General features: G+C 39.5%; 1 protein-coding gene across 1 annotated transcript in view; it reads left to right on the top strand.

Moving 5' to 3' along the window:
- Positions 1-21995, top strand: part of ko (Stork-head domain-containing protein knockout) — a 330525-nt gene that overhangs the window by 204116 nt on the left and 104414 nt on the right. Inside the window, exon 3 of the mRNA XM_083112049.1 lies at positions 18817-19012. Coding sequence (XP_082968175.1) covers positions 18817-19012 — 196 coding nt within the window. The remainder of the gene's footprint in view (positions 1-18816; positions 19013-21995) is intronic.

Raw genomic sequence — 21995 nt, 5'->3', positions numbered from 1 at the left:
TTTGTACAGGGACAGAATTTCGCCTCAAGATATAAAACGATTTGAATGCGATAGCGTTATGTTCCCTACGCGACAAGATCCACATTTAAAACAAGACCGTCTACTTCACATGAGAATCCAGCCCTAGGGGATTCTCCGTTCGTTTTCTTCTTCTTTCATTCCCGTTCTTCTTTTATCGTGATTTTGGAAAATGAAGTGGCCATTGAAGATTGATGTAGAGCTTCATCCCAGGAGGATTACTCTTGGGATTCGCAGTTGTCGCTTGTTTTTTTTCGTTGCCTTCCTTCGATGCCTCCGAAGGCATTTCTCTTCAAGAGGCAGAGAGATGGTTGTAAACCGACCGTGACTGGCCTGCCAAGTTAATTGCATGGCATTTTTGCCGAGAATGGAGAAGAAAGTCCGTGTTCTTTTGCGGGACAGGTACCAAATATGAAAGTAGTTTTGGGAATGGGCCGTAAACGTCCTTCTGTCCACGCGGATGTTGATGTTGGTTCGTCCTCTAATATGGCTACTGTGGATGTTGCTGGTCTTTCGCCTGGCGCACGGATCAGTTGTCGTATTGAAATCTGTAAAGTCATCTGCTAAAGGTTAGTGGCAATTGTGTTGTTACAGGGAAACATGTAAGAATTGAACTTTTGCTAGATACATAGTTGCTACTCAACCTTTAAAAAAGCGGAGGAGGATGGGATTTCCATGATGACTGAACCCGCCATATACCCAGTAATGAGTCTTTAGTATATATTTTGATCAAGTACGTCGATATTCTAAATGCATAAGTTAGAATTTTAAATATTTCCAGGGCGAGAATCTTTGTGTACTTGGATCCGCTGTTGTCTAGCCTCTTTTTTTTTGACGCCTTGAACCCATGTCCCATTACACATATTCAAAAAACAGTGGATCCATTCTACACGAGGAATCTCCTGAACGATCTAAAAGGAAATCTGAACAGATCTAAGCCCATTTAGAATTTAGAATATTATCTTGATTCTTACCACGCAGGTCTGCACATTCCTTCACGTGCCATGCGTCTTCTATGCCAACTAATGCTGTTTCCTTAGGAGTTCTAAACACTATAGTTACATATGTTTGATTTTTCTAATACCGTTACAAACAGCAGTACTCGAGTTAAAAGAAAATGTAGGATGGAATGGTTTCACCTTTTGATTTAATTTTAACTGCCATAATGTCATAGAAGGCAGTTGAAATCGCTCATCTACAGTAACATTGGCTTCAATGTGTTGTTTGTTTGAGTTTGTTTTAAAGCCTACTTTATGCACTGAAAGCTTAATTGGATTGGACCGGCAGTTTAAACTGGGATCGGAACCACTATGTGTCACCGGGTATCGAACCGGTATCCCTTAGGACGACGTTATCACTACGCCACCGGGGAGGCATTGCAAAATTTAGTATTTTATGCATATACAGAGTGAACGAAAAGTAGGTGGATAGTAAATGATAATATTTATTTGAGACTACATATACAATTCTATTTACGAATACAATTAAATTATGATAAACAATTGTTACATTTACAATTAAATTTTAGTGTATACAATAATACAATACTAAAGCACTGAACGTTTTATCAACGCAGGTGCTCAAACTGCTGACCATCACAATTTACACAGCTTTGAAGTTTACCTTTCACGCTTCGACAAATATTTTTGCATAAGTCTCCTTGTGTATTAATTTCTTGAAATGCATCGCTTATGTATTTTTTTCAAATCACCGGCACTTCGTGGTTTTCGACTATAAACTTTGTCCTTGAGTACTCCCCAAAAGAAGAAATCCATTGGGGTAAAGTCAGGTGAACGTTCTGGTCAATCAATTGGCCCTCTTCGGCCAATCCATTTCTCAGGAAATGTTTCATGGAGATACTCACGGACTGCTCTTGCATAATGTGGAGGGGGACCCATCTTGTTGGAAGTACAGGTCATGAGAATTAGGCAGTTGTTGTAACTGGAACAACTTGATTCATTAGCATTTCGAGATCCTATTTATCGCCTGTGACTGTTCCATAAAAGAAAAGTATGGTCCTAAAACACCAGAACTTGAAATACCACCCCAAACATTAACACCAGGCTGGTTTAATTGTTGCTCTATTGTTAAATGCATGTTCTCACTATACCAGTAAATACAAATATGTCTGTTAATATGACCGGATAATTTGAAAGAAGGTTCATCGGTGCACATAATGTATCGATTATTGGGTTTTCTCTAATTTCGTTCAACATGATCTCACTAAATTGCATCCGCCTGTCTGGGTCATCCTCCAATAAGCCATGAATTAGCTGTGGACGATAAGCTTTCAACCCAATAGTTATAATGAACTATAATGAACACCATTGTTATAGTATAACCCTGTCCACCTACTTTTCTTTCACTCTGGGTATATTAAAACACGCATCCAGCTAAAGTTTTTTTTTCCTTATTTATGAAAGGATATTGCATGCCAACAATTCTAACACAATGACAGCACATATTCTCTGGAGAAGGGTGAAAATCCTGGCTTCTCCATCTTCGAATCGGACAGTAATGTATCTTGCCCTTCATCAAAAACACTGATCGTGCAGCAAGTTGTTGTTCAGTTTCAGGAACGGCCAAGAAAAACCTAGTTACGTTATATGTCTAGCAACGTGAACCGGAAGTTTGATGCTAGAAAGTTTCAGAACCAGCACGATTGTCTTTTTAGCAACGTGTGTAGGTGTACATGCAGTTAGGTAATCGTAAAACTGCAACCATTCTGGAATCGATCATGTCGCGAAAATAGGACACACAAAAAGAGTATTTGTCATTTAGATTTCACGAATGCTTAACGAGAACAAGTGTCACTTCAATGAGGAATTGCTGGTTAGTTTTTCTCGATGTTGTTGGCGGGCAATTACTTCCTAAAGCGCGCATTTCCGGACAGTTTCTCCACATTTATAGACTAGTTTAACCTCGATGCTTGCCTTGCTCTTTGAGAAATCGGAAACGGTGTAGATTGTTCGCGCCGAAGATGAATCGACGACTTCTGGGTAACATTAGGCACTCCTGCTTTTTCTTGGCTTATCTAAGCCAGCCAAGGTGAACAAATTCGACCAGGATTTCTTGGTTTATACAACGAAAAAGGATGCAATGGCTTTTTTGGTGAATTTCCAGAAAAGAAAATATACTTTTACTCGTAGAAATGTAGGCGAAACATGCAAACTTAGATCTGTGGCACACCGTGCGATTGCTCTACTAAGTAAGCACTATCTTTCAAAACAGTCTTCTCCGTAGAACACTCTGGTAACTGCTTCTGCTCTGGTGCCTGGATCAACGGTTACGATAAACCTTGTAGGGTCATGTTGCCCTGTGCTTGTCCTTCTATGTGCTGAATACCCCTTTACAGCCTCAGCTTTTAACTACGGTATTTAGATTTTATCCTCGGAGATAGTGTAGTTTTACTTCCTGTTAAGTAATGAATGTATTAATTTTAAAAATTGAGTGAGGAAGTTTTGAACAGACATATTTTATTTTCTTCCTTAATTTTGTGTTAGTTAACAGACTTATACCTAGTATTGTGTGACGAGCAAAATGTTATAATGTAATATTATAATTATATAATATATTGCTCATAATATAAAAATCAATCAATCTAGTCACAAAGCAGCATAGGAAAACAATTTCACATCGTTCTTTTCACGAGTGACAATTTATAGTTTTCGGTGTGGCCTTGACTCCGAAGGTTCCATTTCGAGCCCCAGGTTTGTTTTTAATTTATTTCATATGATGATGATGAAAATAATAATAATCGTTTCGATTTCGATTAACGCAGAAAGGTATCAAAGTGATGTAAAATAAAATAATCCAAATAAGAATATGTTGGTTTTGTGTTTTGCTAGTGATGCAATTCGAAAGTGGTACAAGCTCATAAGATATTACTGCAAACCAGGAAGGGGGGAAGCGAACATACGGCACGAAGCATAATCAATACACACGTCCAAACTAAGCCACCCTTTGTTCAGCTCCCGTGTTTTGCCGGAAGATAATTAATTAGCTCCAGTTATGCAGCGTAGGGTGCCCCGGCCCTTTCGTCGCCACCTGCAGTTAATTTTCCAAAACTACGGAAGTTCATCTCTCGCTTCGGTAGAGACGAGAGGGCGTTCGTTCAGTTCCAGTCCGCACGAATTGTTTGTGAGCTTGCGTCTAAATGCAAACAGGATTTGTGACACACTGCGTGTAATTTTTTCACCGACCTTCCACACTAAAGTATCTAAAAAAAGTGGCAATGGGAGCTATTTAGTACTTATTGTAAGCTGCACTCGCCTTGGTGTAGAGGCTGTCAACTGTACAGCCTGGGACAGTCCCGCCTTTTAACGACTCTGTGGAAAGAGCAGCGAATTCAGTCCTCGCCTCCCGACGCCTTGTGCATAGGCAACCCAAATGACATTGCAGTCCTGCGGCTTGCATACCATGCACGGCTCAATGTCTCAGTAGCTTAAGCAGTGATGAAAAATAGAGATAAATATTGTTTTCAAGATATCCGAACAGTTGCACCACAGATAAATGTATTATAGAACTATTTATCTGTGGTTGCAACGAACTCCGGGAGGAGTTGCTGACCGAGAAGGGTCATAAAGACGTCTCGATGTAAGCATAGTGCATAGCCTAAGCCCCCGAAATCCTTCAAATATCTAATTTTAATAGTGTACAATGATAATTAATATAACTACATTAGCAGGTTTAAACATCTTGTATAATAAGCTGTAATATGCTGAGAAATTCATCTTCAGGACTTTTGTCCCCACTTTTTCGCGGATAAGTGATGACCCCAAAAAAAAATTCTGGCCGCGGCAACTTTTCTCAGTTTATTCTCGTAGAAAACTCGTTTCGACTCTACAAACCATGAAGAAACTGAATTTATCCTGAATATGTTCAATCATACTGCTCAGGTCTATTTGCCACTAATAGGATGACCTTTGTAATTACGATAAACGGAATAAATGTGACATGTTTATGAATAACCAGGTGTAATGAAGAAATCACATAGTAATGTGATTTTAGTTCGGATAATTAAAGTACTGCATGGCCACGACCCTAGGAAAATATGCGAATCCATGCTTCCAAGGAATAAAACATTCGACAGTAGCGCCACTCTTCCCAAGTCAGATCTACAAAGATGGCGAGGTGTCAGTATAATGCATTATGAATTACCAAAACCTTGAACGAGACCGAGTTTCGATGGGTAGGTTTATGCCAGAAGAGTCCTATTTTCTCCGGTGGGCTCGTAAGTCGCAACCACATTCCAGTTACGTTACGAAGAAAAAGTTCATCTTATAGTAAACCCTTTGACGTCGAGACATGAATGAGTTATATAAATAGGTTCCAACTTTTAATCAAGACGTTTCATTGGTAATTGAGTTAGAAAGTTGCTGTCCGAAAAAAAATTCAAGGGGAACCACTTGTTGGCTGACCGTAAAATGAAATCTGTGTAGGACAATCCAGAACCACATTTCTCTGTGTTTTTGTTCAGACTTTGGTTGTTTGTTTTTTTCGAGGGGGTGTACTGAATAAATGAAGGGAAGATTTCTTACGTATGTGCTCAGAATACAATTACCCCATTGATTTAATGCCTCGGTTCCACATCGAAGGAAAAGTAAGAAAAATTACAAGGTAAGCTAATGACGATTTTGACTTTACGGGAAGTGGGGAGGGGGTGATGTTACAAGATGCCCTGGAGCATCTTTAATTACACTGCTCGAGGCTCTACCAGGCCACAAAAGACCATCACTTATATAACTCTCTCCTACCACGTTACCGGAGCTGCTCTACGGCATGACGTCATGTATGAGCTAATCCACTTGTTACCAATGACCTGTGCTGCTTCACCCATCCCAATATGAACGGAAAGCAAATTCCACAGAATTACGCAAGAACTTAACGATTTTATTTTCGCCTTGCCGTCTGACCAAAGTTCAATAGTTCCTTTTTCTGCGAACAAATTTAATTCACCTTACAGTGCTTGAGAAAAGTACTTCCACCATAGGGTTTTAATACCAGTAACCCTATAGAGAAAGTATTTGTTTCCACCACTGTAGGCTTCGTGATGGCGAATTGCTAATGCCGTCGCCTTGTAATCAAATGGTCCCGAGTTCGATATCGGGTAGAGGCAAGAGTGCTGCATAGAGGCCTTTTTGCTCGATCGCCTCATAGTTTGCACGAATGACGTTAGATGGCTTACGGAATGAACAGTTTCTTCGCTCGAGCGAATAACGCTCGAACTATCGGTATACGCTCGAAGCTCTGTAGTTCACGTATAACCGTAATTTTTCTGTAGTAGTGGGCCTTCAAATATGGATCGTGAAGTGAGTGACGCAGTGGAATTGAAACTGAAGTGAACAAAATCATCTTCTCCATTTTATAATGTAATTTAGACTATCTTACCAATACATAGCAGTATATGAAAATGATTAGATGATTATGGGCTGAAACTACCAGGACGAATTTTTACACATATATTTGTACGATTATTGTCACGTTGAAAATGATATTTGACATTCAGGTGGGCCAAAACATTACCCCCTGTGTATTTTGCGACGAGGGAAGATTATGGATCTGAAGTAAATAGAGTATGATAAGAGACGAGACATGTTAGCTGAGGAGGTTACAGACAACAATTTGGTCCGGAATGTCTCTGTGGACACCATCATTTTGATAACAGAGAATTATGCGCCTCTAGGTACGGTGTGAAATTCTACGCAGCATTGTGCGAGTGATCGTGGTACATAACCATCTGCACACAACTACTACTACCACTTAGAACTACAACCACTAAGTATCACTACGAACCACTACCACAGCACAGACTCGCATACCTACGGGGTAATGGGACTTTTGGTTCACCCTGTATATATTCGAGCTTATCACGCTCGATCGAGTATTTTCGAGCGAAAGTGGTCCAATGCAATATTCTAGTAGAGGCACATAGTGGTTCGGATTGCACTTTAAATTGCAGATCCAGTCCCGATCAGCCTATCTGTACATAAAGTCGACTCAAAACTCAAACACCATCACCGTACAGTAAAATAAATAAAATGTACAGCTGTATTTTTTATATATTGCGTCTCTTGTCTCTGACATTAACTTATCGCGACGATGGGAATGATTAATGATCAGATGAAATTGATGAAGTGACAGTCCCAAAGAACCCCTTCCCAAGCGGGTATTCGAACTCGAGAACTTCTGTAGCGAGATTGAGAGTCGACCACTTAATGCACTTCGTCACAGAGCCGGATCGATGCAGCTGTTTATTTCTTTGGACAGGGCAGGATGAAATTACAGGAATATTATTCTCTTCACATCAGTCTTTCGTTCATGTCCATAAAAATGGAAAAGATTTTACAAAAGTTTTCAAATGAAATAGTATCATGTTGTGTAAATGAATCGTTGACTGGTCAAAGGACAACTTTGGATGCATAAGAAGGTAACGATTCAATTAAAATTTTACCATTGTTGTGGGGAAAAGTTGCTAAAGCCAAGAACAATTCCTTAAAAAAAAGGTAAAAAACAGTAAAGGAAATCAGTCATTTTTGGATAATAATTTAAGGAGAGAAGAATAAAAAAGGTACTAGAAAGGCAAAACGAAATAAAGCTAGGAATGGGAAAGAAGTTTTCGCCAAAGAGTTATTGAGAAGTTGCCGTAAAAAGGATGAAACAATGCTAAAAGAAAAAAGAACAATTTTCTGGAATATTATGCTGTAGGAGGCTTTTATAAGGGAGAAATGATAACGCTGGGAAGAGCAATGACTGTTGCAGGGAAGAATGAAAAAAATAGAATGACATAAACAGCAATGAGAAAGAATTTTGAGAGGGTTCTTAAAAGGTAAAACATCATAAAAACGATTCAGAGAAATGTAGCAGATGAAATGCATTCTGAGGGGAGAAGAATAGTATAATTGTAAAGCTAAATGGGAAGGGGAACTTGTGGAAAGAAGAATTTGCACCAACTCAACTGGGTAGGAAGATCCCTGAATTCTACAGAAGGTAATGTTCTGTTGTATGCTGCACTTCTTCGTTTCGATCTGTATTTTGAATAAAATTGGCCCTATAAGGGAGTTATATAGCTTAATGTGGCTTTAAATTATATATTGGTTTCTATGTATTAATAATATTCATTACCTAATATGTTAAACACACACACACACACACACACACAATTTCTGTGCTATATTATATTTCATTAATATTTCGTAGTCGTTTTTAATAAATATATGTAAAAATGAATTAAATTATTAGTATTACATTTAACTTAGTGTAGGATCTCAACAAGTACAATAACTAAAAAGATAAGGCAGTTTGTGATCTACATGCAAAGTTTTCAGAAAAAAACCACAAAAAATGGATTTAAAAAAAATTGAAGTAACATTTTCTCTAAGCCACAGGAATTTCTTGGAGGCTCAAGGAGCTTCTCCTTTATCTTTCTTTCCATTTTCCTTTCTTCTTTCTTTCAAGAAAGGGAGAAGGAAGGAGAGGAAGTAAGTAAGAAAGAGAGAGAGAAGTTTCAGGGGGCTCGTTCCTAGCAACATTTGGGATAGCAATTCAGGTTAAATATCTTCGTTCGTCTTGACTTTGCTGGAAACCATATTGTCACTGTACCACCCATATTCCGGCCCCTTTGATACATGTTAGAAAAGTTTTCTAGGGATAAATCTCGGGTAGAGCATTTTTAAGTGTGCGTGTAGATTAACTAAAATAAAAGTTTTAAAATGGAAACGTAAAATAAAATAAAATAAACTTTACAAACTGTTGTCAGTGTTTACATTGTTTTGTGTAGTCACTTTGGATATTGCTCCTGAAAAGTATTTCACGTATGCATGTAGCCTTCTTTAGTATTTTAATCGTACTTTAAAACATCTTCGATCCATCTTGTTTAGAGAATGACGTAAGCTACCGATGAAATAGGTTAGAGAACAAAGAACAAGAAATATTCATTTCTTACTCCGGGATTCGAACCTACGACTTGTAGTTTCACAGCCCTCTACACCTCAAAATCTGGCAGAACCTTTATTGACCACACCGCTTACTGGGACAACAAGTCTTGATTTGCGATGTTTTGTTTCTTTAAAATTAAAATGAGGTCAAAGTCAGGAGTTTTCTTCTTCACTGTAACCACCACGGCATACACAAAGGCATTTAATAAAACGTGCAATATCCCTTTTGGGAAAGAAAGCAAGTGCCTTACCGAAATTCAAGAAAGAACAATAAAACATTTATTAACTATTATTTGACGACCTCCGTTCCTGCAGTTAAATCTGCATGTTTTTTGTATTTAGGCCAGAGGCGTAAAGTTGGCTTTGCATTGAATGGGCGGGAAAATAAAAACTTTCGTAGTTGGAGGGGGGAAGGGGAGGAAAAGCTCCGACGGGAAGCTAGCTTCGTACAGCGTATTGAAGTGGATTTTAAGCTCGGTGGAAATGGCTGTTGGAAACTCGTTGCAAAGCGGCCAGGCAGTGGAAGCGATTGAAGTTACGGTTTGGGTGTGGCGCTTTGTTTTTGAAGTCGTTTTTGAAATCCGTTTTTCCGATTGTGAAGTTCAGGCCGGCGAGATTTACGCTCGGAGTTTAATGAGTGAAGAACAAGTGTTTGGTTTTAGTCAGATTCGAAAGCGCTCGTTGAGTGCATCGAACGCTGGAGGCACATTTCAGTGAAAGGACTCCTGGGTTCGATTTACGCTGGATACACATTTCAGTATCCCAGACTCTTATTTCAAGATTGATTTCCTTTATTTTACTTCGCTTTTTGTGCCACTTTTGGCTAATTTGCGAAGATGGGAATGAGTGATGATATGATGTAATTGATTAATGGACACTCACAAACATCCATGCCTCATCGAACCTTGAACCCCTGGCGTTGATTGATTGATTGATTTGGCGTTTCAAGTCCACTTTATGCACAGTAAGGTTAATCGGGACTGGACCTACAGTTTAAAGTGGGATCCGAACCATTATGTACCTTCACCGGGTATCGAAACCGGAAACCCGTGTATTACAAGTCGACGGCGCTACCACTGTGTCATCGGGAAGGCCCTCGTAGCTCGATGTGCTAAGCAATTCGCCACGAAGGTCGGCAACTTATTTGAAGAACTCTAATAGATGCTGTCTTGGCTGGATGTGGTGGTTCCACTGATTTGCACAAGATTGCACTGGATGAAGTCAAGTAAGGATTGTCAGTATACCAGGGGAAGTCAGAAGAATACTGGAAAAGAACAATAAGGTTCTGATTTATGTAACGTTTACATAAACACTGTTCGATACAGAAGTTCTGCGATGTACAAAAACTCCCATTATAATGTTTAATATCATCATCCGAAGAAGCTGTCCCTAAGATCTTGGCTAATAACATTACTGGTCGCCAGATGACAGGGCTTTCCCAGTGTTGATGGCCTTTCAGAGAGTGAATCCTGCTCGAAATGTTATAGTTGAGTTTTGGCAATTTAAGAAGAACGCGAGATGTAAACCTGTACATGAGTTCAATTTGAAAACTGAGTTATTGAGATTTCTATTAGGGAATTCGTGGCAAAACTAAAACCTTCATCACTAGACCATGAAGCAAACCCTTCTTCAGTTTGAAGCAAAGTTAAAAGTCGTAAGATGCCAGATCTGGACGGTACGATGTTTGTGCGTGAGCGTTGAGATAGAGCAACACACCCTATCCCTTGTAAATTCTTGTATCTTTTGATGTGTGGGTATCCCTGGTGGCGTAATGTAACGTCGTCGCTTTGTAAACAAGGGGTCCCGTGTTCGATACCCGATAGGGACACGTTGTACAGGGGTTCCGATCTTACTTTAAACTGTAGGTCCAGTCCTGATTAGCTATATGTGCATAAAGGGTGGGCATAAAACAAAATCGCAGACTCTTGCGATGTGGATAACTTACTTATTTATGTGATAACTTATTATTTACAAAAGAAACAAAGGGACTTGCATGAGGGCAAAATTCACAATGCGCAGTAATAGTCAAGATTGTACATACAGCCAACGGCAAAGATAATAGTAGACAGCCAACGGCAAAGATAATAGTAGGTAAATTGTCCATCACTATTTTAATTCCTTTTTTATTTTACCTCCTGTGTTATTTTTAGGAATGGAATTCTGTTTATTCGAAATATATGTTACCCTCTATTTATTGACGCTTTTATTTCAATTCATTATCATCACATTATGGAAAATAGACTGAATGAAAATGGTGATGGACAATTCGCCTACGGTTTCTTTTGCCGTTGGGTGTACATAGCCTCTAAGACGAGTTCGGATCATATTTTGTCTTCAATTTGGGTCTTAGATGTGCTCTGAGCTTTTTGCCATTTAGTTAATATTGTGGCTCGGAATCTCCTCAGTATATTATAATACTTCTTGCTTTAGGGATATCATTTGATTTGCTAGCGCCAAGTGAAGAAAAATTATCTGAAATAACAAGCTTATTCTTCTGAGCACTCTGATTCTGATCTTTTGCACTCTATGCTTTTTTAAAGCACACGAAACTGTCACGTAGTCAGAAAAATATTGCGAAATCCAGTTGTTGTCAGTGTTATAATAATACCGAACCCCAACATTTTCTGAGTTTCCCAAGCAAAATTTCTTTGTTCTTCCTTGGTCCTCCGTGATATTTTCAACAAAGCTGATTCACTTTTCTTCTTGTTTGTGGCCGTACCTCTTCCTACTCCTACGCGTCTAGTTATGCTGCAGTGAGTAATTAGAAAACATTACTCATGTTTGAAAATAAGTGCAAATCAAGGTTGCCAACTTCATTAATCAGAGCCGCCCATATTGTGCAGAACTTGTCAGCTACCGTGCTTCCTGTTGAAAATCACCTCCGGCAACACTTCCTACGAGAAATAGAGAGCTTTGTAGTTGGGAATGTAAATTTCTTAGGATTAGTCACTCCATCCATCTGAACACACTTTGAGGAGGTCGATATTTTCGACACTTATTCACTGCAGTTAGTATAATCAGTTGCAATTCCATACAGTAACCAACAAAATATATGTGTGAAGCAGCAGTGTCAGTTTCACGAAATGGTGTTGTTCTTCAAAAGAGGGTGCTAGGGCCTCTTCGATGGTGTAGTATTAACTGTAAGCTGGGTTCGGGCTCGATCTCCGGTGGAGGCAGTCCCGATTAGCCTCCGGTTTTAAAGCAACCATTACGTATTTTGATTGTTTTTCTACCAGACACCCAGACCTAGCTGCATAGAGGTGAATTGAGGGAGGACGATTGATTGATTGAGTTTATTTTACTGCGCTTTTCTGTCGATTTTGGTTAATCGCGAAGATGAGGTTGAGTGATGATGGGATGAAATTGATGAAACGACATCAATATCCAGGTCGAGATTCGAGCTCGGGACCCCCGGCGTCGTAGCGCGCTGTGCCAACCACTCCTTCACCGAGGACGCTACGAGGGATTACAAGTAAGTATGTTTGAACACATACAGAGTTATAAGTCCATTTTATGCTGAGATAGACTAATCAGAACTGGGCGAATCACAACACCGAAAAATTGCCCTGTAAAACTTCGCTTGGGCCTCAGGACAAGATGTAATTGAAGAATTAATCAGAATTTCCCATTCTTGCTAGTTGGAAGGCAAGTATTAGCGAACGAAAAGTTGCAGGAAGTGAACAAGCACCGCGTTCTACTAGCAAGGCTATTTCCGAGGCCCGCCCCCAGTTGGCGTGCTTGTTCGACTGCTTCCATTCAGGCGAAAGAAAGGTGTCTTCGAGATACCTGAACATAAAAATAGGAGTCAAAAGCACAGCATGACTCAGCGGCTGTAAATCTCGTTTACTGCACTTTGAATGCACCTCCCCCTCCCCTCTACCCATTCCTCCATTCTTGTTTTATTGCATTGCGTGGGTGCCGCAGGGACTTCGGTGCAATTGGTGCTCTCTTGAAGAGGTTCAAAGGACGCCATTATATTCGTGAAACAGCGATGCCATATTCTTGGAAGGGTTTGAGGTGAGTTTTTGCTGTAAGAAATTTGTCACTCATGGTTGATTCAGTTTATTTTACTTCGCTTTTTTGCCACATTTGGCTAATCGCTAAGATGAGGATGAATTGTGGTGATAAGAGGTATGAAGGACTATCACAAACATACACACAATATGAGTACCACAGAAAATTATACTGACTGGGTCCAGACGCCGGAGCCTCGCTTGTCAGCAAAATTCAGTCCAGGGTGTACTACGTGGATGGGAGGTTCACATTTGGTTGTCTTCGAAAAGTGTCACTCCTTCACACTGATGGACGTTCGATAGTATAGAATAGCATAAAATACTGTTGAACTTGATTGCACACCTGTATTCAATTTTCTAATAATGAGAATGACAGTATTTGCTGTAAACAGTTTGCGAACAGAACACTCTTGAGATCCGTGTGCAGGATCGTGCAGCCTGGAACGGGGAGGGAGGGGAGGGAGGTCACTACATGAATTGCCACTCTTTTTGAGGTCATAAAAATGTTATTTTAAGAGTTTTAGCCATCAAAATCCCACTTGCTTGTCTTTTGGTCATAAAACTAAACACTAAAGACTGTTCTAAATTCCATTTGAAAGCATTGATTGCGGAATTGGTCACTCTCCAACTCAAAATATTATGCTACATCCTCTGGGATGTAACGATACTATTCAAAATCAATGGTGCAGTTACAAGCCAGAAATGTCCGTGACTGTTCGTACAAGATGTTCTCATTGCATTATTATATAAGTCAGAGTGTTAAAATAAGAAGAATAAAAAGAACAAGTTCTAAGAATGTGAACCTCAATAATTATCCGTGTATATGCAACCCAAATCACACCCAAATATGCCACATTGCATACCAGTCGAGGATTCAAATCCTGTAGAGAAAACAACAGTGGGTTTAAGGTAAGACAGAGTTCTATTTTTTTCTGCAGTTGAACTGAACATTTCCATTTCTTGTGGCAGGCACATGCTTTCTGCCAAGGATATTGTGAATCGGATGAGACTGCCTACGCTTTGGCAGGGCACCAATTGGTTCGAGGGACGGAACAATGGGAGCTAAATCATTGCTTTCCCTTGATGCGTAATAAGCAGGTATGCACGCGGGACTGGTTACCCGCAATTCCTAATAAGTAGACGGCGGTCCTTGCAATTCTCCTTGCATGCACTTTCCTGCAAAACGACCGTAAGCAATCCTGCCTCTTGAAACTCAATGATCCGTTCTTGCGGAGCTGGTTTTCCAGTCGGTTGTGCAAGCGGGTGCAGCCAGTGAACGAGCCGAAGCACTTTGCATAATGGCACTGTCATTTATTTCCTTGTGTGTTTCCTACGGAGTAAACTGTGGTCTACCATTTCTGAAGCAAGCCTGACAACATTGGAAAACCAGACGGTAGTTTACAGATGCTTGGAAACATGTCGTCTCAGGAGCGAGCCACCAGCTATACCCACTCGGCCTAAACGTTTTTCTTTGTATTTGTCCACACATTCGCACAAAAATTACTTTTAAATTTGACGTCTAGAAACTCTGGCAACACATGTCCCAGCGTCCAATCTCTTGGTTTTTCGCCAAAAGGACAGTTTTACCAGGTGTAACAACATTTACTTAGCCATGATAAATTTTAGTATTATTATTTGCTAAGGTACTACTAAGTAGTAGCTTTGTTGTTGTAGTTATGTTAGTAGATTAGTATACTAACATATTAATGCTGATAGCTAATGTGTACATATCTTTTTAACGCTCACACTTTTCTGTTTATAATTTTGAAACCAGGTGCCAAGCTGTGTCCTTCCAATGTAACGTTCTCCATGCTTCTGTATCTCTCAAGTCTGCTTTTTCAGTTATAACTAGAGACCGGATGTTAGGCAAAATGCCTATTCTTTGCTGGTAGAGATATGATTAAAACGAATGTTGCGAAGGCCAGGGGGGAGGGATTAGCTTCATTTAAAGGCAATTTAATTTTGCCTATTTCATACGATATTGCCTATATTATTTCATAAATGCCAGATATTGCCTATTTTAGGCATTTTCTTTAAAATTGGGACATGACTGAACTTGGTGCATACAATTTCCTGTTCTCAGGATTAGTTTCCGATGCTTCCAAGAAATTTAAAAAATAACAGTTAGCGAGTTATTGCAGCTAATAAGGACTTGGACAAATTAAGGGCAATTCAACAAGTTCTGAAAGGTGAAAATATACAAACTGAGTTAGATCCACATGTTCTCGCGTGCTTTACGTATGCTCCGGTAACATCTGTGGAGGTTGAAAGATCTTTTTCAATTCTAAAAAATGTGTTGTCCGATCGCAGACATAACTTGTCGGTTGATCACCTGAAGAAATACCTTGTTGTGATGGGCAACCACAATTAGTGCTTCTTATTCAGAGACTGCCAAACCGTACAGTACAAACTTGAAATGCATTTAAACAGTTTCTTAGTTCGAACTGCTGTGTTGAATATATAGTGTAATTTTTTTAACTGAAATAACCCTGTGTGCAGTGATAAAGTGTATATTTAAATAATTTGCATACTAGTTGGAAGTAGCCAACAATTTCTTTTGTCAGACTATTGTGTGTAGCCATTATACAATGGAAAATTTTGGGCTGACGTGACTCCTGTTTGCAGTGATTTATTAAGTACAATATTGGACTGCTGTCTCTAATGATGAGCTCCTGGTTTATTTTAAGAAACTATAAAGAATGTACAGGTATGTTTCTATATTTTTTAAACACCTATTTCTTTTTGTATGTCTATCTTCATTATTTTGAGTTAAATCTCATTGCCTTTTTAATTGCCTATTTGTATTTTAATGCCTATTTTACTGCCTATTTTGAAAATTATAAGTGCTTATTTGCCTGCCTATTTTATGTTTTTGGTGCCTAAACATTCGGTCTCTAGTTATAACACTTAGTCCTTAACCGCATTAGACCCAAGATGTTGCTGTTCCCGTGCTTGCCGTACGTTAATCACTCCTTCCTTACTCCTAGCGTTGTCTTTAGAAGCCCTCCAGTATTGGATCTTCCTACATTCTTCTAGAGCTTTCTATTGTCTCCACCACCAATCTTTCTCTGCCATCTTTCAGTTTCTTACTCCTAGCGTTCTCTTTTTGACTTCACACTCAAATATCAACCTCTCTTCCACTACACCCTGAACTGCATTTAGTAGATTGACGAGGCTTTGTCATTAGGACTCACAGCCGTGTAATCCTCTGTGCAACTTGTGTTATTTGCCGTCCATATGTATTGGTGATCCTTTCATCAATTTCATCTTATCACCATTCATTCTCATCTGCGTGATTAGCCAATCCGATCAACGAAACACTTCTCTACCTGCATCTATCTATTGATATCCTACATTATCCAAGCCTTCATCTTCCAATTTCTTACTCCTAGCTTTGTGCTACGCCTACCTCTCCTGAATTGAACCATCTTCTAGGATTCCCAGTATAACTTTATTTATACATCCATTCTAAATGACGTCTTGCTCACTGTAACCTTATAAATTAATTAATAAATACCGAGTGTTCCACAAAGGGGTTTACACTATTTGAATGTTAATAACAGAGAAAGTATTACAGATAACCTGATGGAACTTTTTGTATCTGGATCTGTCATGATTAGTGCTTGTTGCTGCCATTCATTTGTTTTTTTTAAATTTCAGTTCAGTTCCCAGTAGTGACAAGTAATTGACAAGATGGCTGGGAGCCTTTCCGTTGAGCAACGGAAGTGGATTTTAATGTTTTTTTGGAAATGTGAGAACATGAAAGAAGTGCAGAGACGATGGCGGACAGAATTTGATGTAGTTTGTACCACTGCGTCCATCCCCTTTCGCCCGATACTGATTTCTTCCTGCCACACCGTCCCAGATCACACACAGTTCCTTCCCCTCTCAAACATGTCGCGTAATTTCGTAATTGTTACACGTGACGGTGGCGCAGTATCAAATTCTGCCCGCCATCGTCTCTGCACTTCTTTCATGTTCTCACATTTCCAAAAACACTTTAAAATCCACTTCCGTTGCTCAACGGAAAGGTTCCCAGCCATCTTGTCAATTACTTGTCACTACTGGCAACTGAACTGAAATTAAAGAAAAACAAATGAATGGCAACAAGCACTAATCATGACAGATCCAGATACAAAACGTTCCATCAGATTATCTGTAATACTTTCTCTGTTATTAACATTCAAATACTGTAAACCCCTTTGTGGGACACTCTGTATATCTAGAAGATTCACTATCCACCTTCCCGATAATGTAATGACAACGTTCTCGACTTGTAGTGAAGAGATTCACCATTCAATGCAGGTGCATTGCACATTTTCTCGGAACCGATTTTAAATTGTAGAGCACTCCCGATTCGCTACATAATTGGTTGAATTCTTTAATGTGGCTTATTTCCCAACTATCCTCTTTTACGTATAACCAGGGCACATATTGAACTTAAAAATTTCCTTTCAAATCTATTGGATTCAGAATTTGCACCATGTCTGGCGATTTAATGGTACCAAGGGGCAAGCATAAAAGTAGAACAGCTTGTTTTGGTGGCATAGTTTCTTTGCTTTGGTTCGCCCAGCGTAAGGAAGACAGATGCGTTTCTCCAGCTTGAGATGAATTAGTCTTACTTACTTCACTTCTGAAATATGACTTGCCAATTCATCATGACCGTCTGCCATGATGGTTAATTTTCTTGGTAATTTCATAGCTCATCTTACGCAAGTTTTTAACTCGTTAGTGGTATAGTTTCCAAGGCACAGATCTTGTCATTGTTTTTCTGCACTTCTTTCTAGAAATATGCAGGTTGTTTAAGTTCATCCGTCTTGCGATTTTCAATGTAGGGCCTGTTTTTCATTACGGAATACTGCGAATTGCGAACACGTATATATTACTTAAAAACGACTCTTTGGTCTTTTTGTGATTGTGAAATCACTCGAGAATATGCTTTTAATGCACGTTTATCCAACATGTTAAAAAACTTAATCTGTCCGCAAGAGGAGTATAGGGAACCTTCTCCACACATTCAAAATCTTGGTTATGCTTGCAGGACGGAGTAATAAACATTGCAATCATGCATTTGTCAGTGATGTACACTCCTGTTCACATAAAGTGGCACATTTCATAAGGTTGAACAGTTGAAGTATGTGCCACTTTGTCTGAACAGGAGTGTACACAGCATTCTGGAATCAGATTGGGCTGTAGGTCGAATATGTAGGTCATGCAAAATACATAACATATTACGAGAGGCTTTTAATATGAGATTAGGAAGCTACAATTTGGAGAAAGGATGGAGTGACACTTGCATTTACTTTTAAATTGCGTGGCACAAGAACAGTTTGAGGATCAAGGTTTGCCAAGCTGCTTTATGTTTGGTAACACTTGGTTAGCGTCTGAGTCCCATCGCTGCCGATGTCCTGGCTTTCTGGACTGGTGCTTGCTACTTCTTTCAAGTAGCTCCACAATTGTCCTCGGGATGGTGGCCCATTACCGAAATTTTGCAGCTCCCACAGGCACTCGAACGAGACCACTCGCACCAATGGCGAGTGTCCTGACCATTTGGTTAAGCGTGGAATGATTTATTTCTAAAACGTTTTTCATATTTTCGCAGTATTTTATAGTCCAAAGTTAATACATATATTTAATTTGTTCTACTAATAAACACGATGTAGAACATTAATGAAATAATTTACAAGAAAGTGTCGTAATTTATATTTTTCAGAAAATATAAAATATCGAAGAATTAACTATCTTCGCGCAATTTTCTTGCATATAAAATGAAGAATGGAATTGAAACAATTAAATGAAACAACATAGGCAAGAATCTGAAACTAAATTATTTCCTCTTATTTTTTCAGGGTCTTCTGGACGCAAACCTCAAATGCTTCTGGAATCCGTCCTTACTGGAAGCAATGCGCCTTCTGGAGTTCCAGGGCTACGTAGCCCCTGGAGTGCTTCTCGTGACTGCAAACGCGTGTGCTCTGGAAGTGGTGCGAGCTGCCTGGTCGAGGAAGGTCTTGAAGGCACCAAGCAACTACACCATCACGCTAGTTGGTAAGTACTCCTTTCTGCAATGATTGAAACATCTGCATAAGACATTAAACATGTGCTTCGCCAACATAAAATATTTGCGGCGATTCAATTACATCCACTCTGCATCCTTATCTAAGTCCTCCATTTACTGAGGCAGATTTTGGGCCAATCAGCCCACATGGTATAGTGTTTTTTATCCTAGTAGAGTTCTCGCTACTGTAAGTGGTCCGTCGTCTGTGCCAGTGGTGGAAGGAGTCAAGTGAGCTGGCAAGGTCTTCCAGCATACCACAGGCCAGTGGCGGGAAGTGTATCAAGACAAACCTTCTGTCCTTAAGAGTTGCTAAATCAACTTACTTTTGTTGAGATCAACTGTAGATATTGAAGAAAATGGGGAAAGAGACAATAAAAAATGTGGAATTCTTTTCCAAGAGGGTGTAATGTAAAAGATTATGAAAAATAATCTTCAGTCCTTGTATTTCAACTTCATTTATACGTTACGTTGTATGTAGCTGTATATTATAGATTTTGGAAACATATTTGCGGAAATTATTGCATTTTTTTGTGCTTGTAAAGTTTTTCGAACTGACAGTAATTATAGGTGAGATGATGTGATTACCTTTACGAGAAATAGTATGGGAGGGGCGGCATTTTCACTACCCTAGAGGCGAAGACCCTGTCCGTGCAATAGCTCTTGAGATGCTCCCACTCGACTTCTGCTTGTGCAGAAATTTTTACATTTGGATATTCATGGAATGGGTTGGCAGCAGTAGGAATGTGCAACGAATCTAATTTAGAAAGTGAGTGTTACTGCTGTTCTTGTTCGCTCGTACTCGTCGCTAGGTTTGTGTAATCCTGTGTATCTCTTCTAACACGGTTTTCATTTCTACTTCCCAAATGCGGCAAATAAATGTCCATACAGAAATCTATGTATGCTTTTTCACTTCTCCTTTCTTCTCTCTTTGTTATACTTCTTGTCTTTCTTTCTGTATCCTGTTTTTCTTTCCATCTCTCTTCACAGCCCGAGTCTACAGTTTTTATTTTTTCCTCTCTCTTCTCTATTTTCTTTTTATCTTCCTTTGTTACGATTTTTTCATTCTCTATTTCTTTCTTTCTCTCTCTCTCCCCTCGTATCTGTCTCTATCTTTTTTCACTTTCTCTATCTCCTCTCTTCTCTTTTTCTCTCCCCTTGGACCCGTTTTATCTTCTTCAATTATTTTCTTTTTCATTCTCCTTCTTTTCTTCCCTTCCCCCTTCCTCCATCTCTGTCCATTTCCTCCATTCTTTCTCTCTATCTCTCTCTCTCCGTTCGTCTTTTTATTTTCCCTTGTTATTCTGTATCATTTTTATTCTTTATCATTCTCCCTCTTTATTTTTCTCTTATCTCCATCCTCATCCCTTCCTTCCTGTCTGTTTTCTATCATTTCTTCTGTTCTTTCTCTCTTTACATCTTTTCTTCTCTTTCCTCTTATCCTCCTCATCATCTGTTTTTACCTTCTTTCGTTACTTTTCATGCTTTCTATTCTCCCCATCTCTCTCTCTCTCTCTCTCTCTCTCTCTCTCCATCTCTCGCTCCTCTCTCCACAAGATGTATTCCTCGCACGTCCACCTCGACTACCCATCCAAAGGTCGAGGTCACTCGGAACATGTCAAGGACAAATTCCTCTGCTTGCGTTTCGCAAGGATGTTAATATCCTCCTTCCCTGTCGAAGGTAACATCTTGTAAGTTCGTCTGGTACTCCGCCCTTGCGACCATTAACATGTTTCTGTGATGTAATTTGAACGGACGGGCGAAATGGCTGCCTCCGATTGGCCCGTCGCTCAGTTTTTAGCAAGGTGCGTTTAGGTCATCAGACTTCCTAATTGAATGAATGCGCTGTTGTTGTTTTTTCTTGTTGCAGAGAATAGGGAAATTGCGAAAACAGTGTTGCAACTTCAAGGATTTTTTTTTCCTCTGTGCAATAAAATTCTTGAATGGAATACATAGATATTTTGAGGATAATTGACTGGAAATTTTAAATTTTCGCCCAAGTGCACAACGTGTTATTTGAAGGGAGCATGATGGGCTAGTTTCTACATCGCCCCTGTGGTTGTTATTTATACATACTTAGAGGGCGGGAACCGTATATATAATTTACATAATATCCAGAAGCTTCTAGTGTATTTACTGGACTTTCCCCTTCGCTGGAAAATTTTCAAATTCCACACAAAATATGTTTTCGTTTGTTTTTCCGCGAAGTTAAAAAAAGTAACTGTATTTATCTTTATGATGAAAGTAATGCAGAAAGGTATATTTTCCACAGTGTATTATAAAGGAAAAGTTATTCGTACGTAAAACCTCGGTACCCCTGCAGAATGTGGCAAGTAAGGTTTCCAAATATTTTTTTTAACGTAAATTAGAAATACTGGACTCCCATTCTATACTCTGTGCTAGAAGTCTGTGGAGTAAGCGATCTATAACACGTCATCTGCGCAAGTAGTGACTCGAGAGGAGCGATGAACGCGTGAGAGGGAAAGAGATTGCATGGAGGAGGAAACGCGACTGCAGCTGCCAGCCATTTACAGCGGAGCGCCATGCTTTGTTCCACCCACCCGCTTTCTCCCCCTCTACCGTTATGCGCGGCGTTGCTCCACAATTCTTGGGACAGAGTTAAATTTTATTGACTAAACCATTTTTAACAGTGTATTACCGGTGTTACTTTAGGCAAGTTTAACTTTCTATTAATCTACATTGAAAGTTCTGGCTTTCTGACGTGGAGTGGACATGGCTGTTTCTTGGCGTTTTTCTTTCAACAATGTACACCAGTCATTCTCAATATTGCAGGAGGGGGGCTAAAGAGATGTAAATGTGAACAATACATATAGAAATCGCGTCGAACAAATAACAAAAAGACAGAACTGGGAATAAGCTTCAGTCGTACAAGAAATGTACAGAAAATGAGACATGCGTTGGCTTATACTTCCTGCATTATTATCGATTCAATCCATATAGTGGTTTTCTGGAGGC

Source organism: Lepisma saccharinum, chromosome 1 (genome assembly GCF_977018435.1).
Source record: "Lepisma saccharinum chromosome 1, izLepSacc3.1, whole genome shotgun sequence".
Lineage (NCBI taxonomy): Eukaryota > Metazoa > Arthropoda > Insecta > Zygentoma > Lepismatidae > Lepisma > Lepisma saccharinum.
Note: the sequence above shows the minus strand (reverse complement) of the source record. Positions and strands in the feature narration are given on the sequence as shown.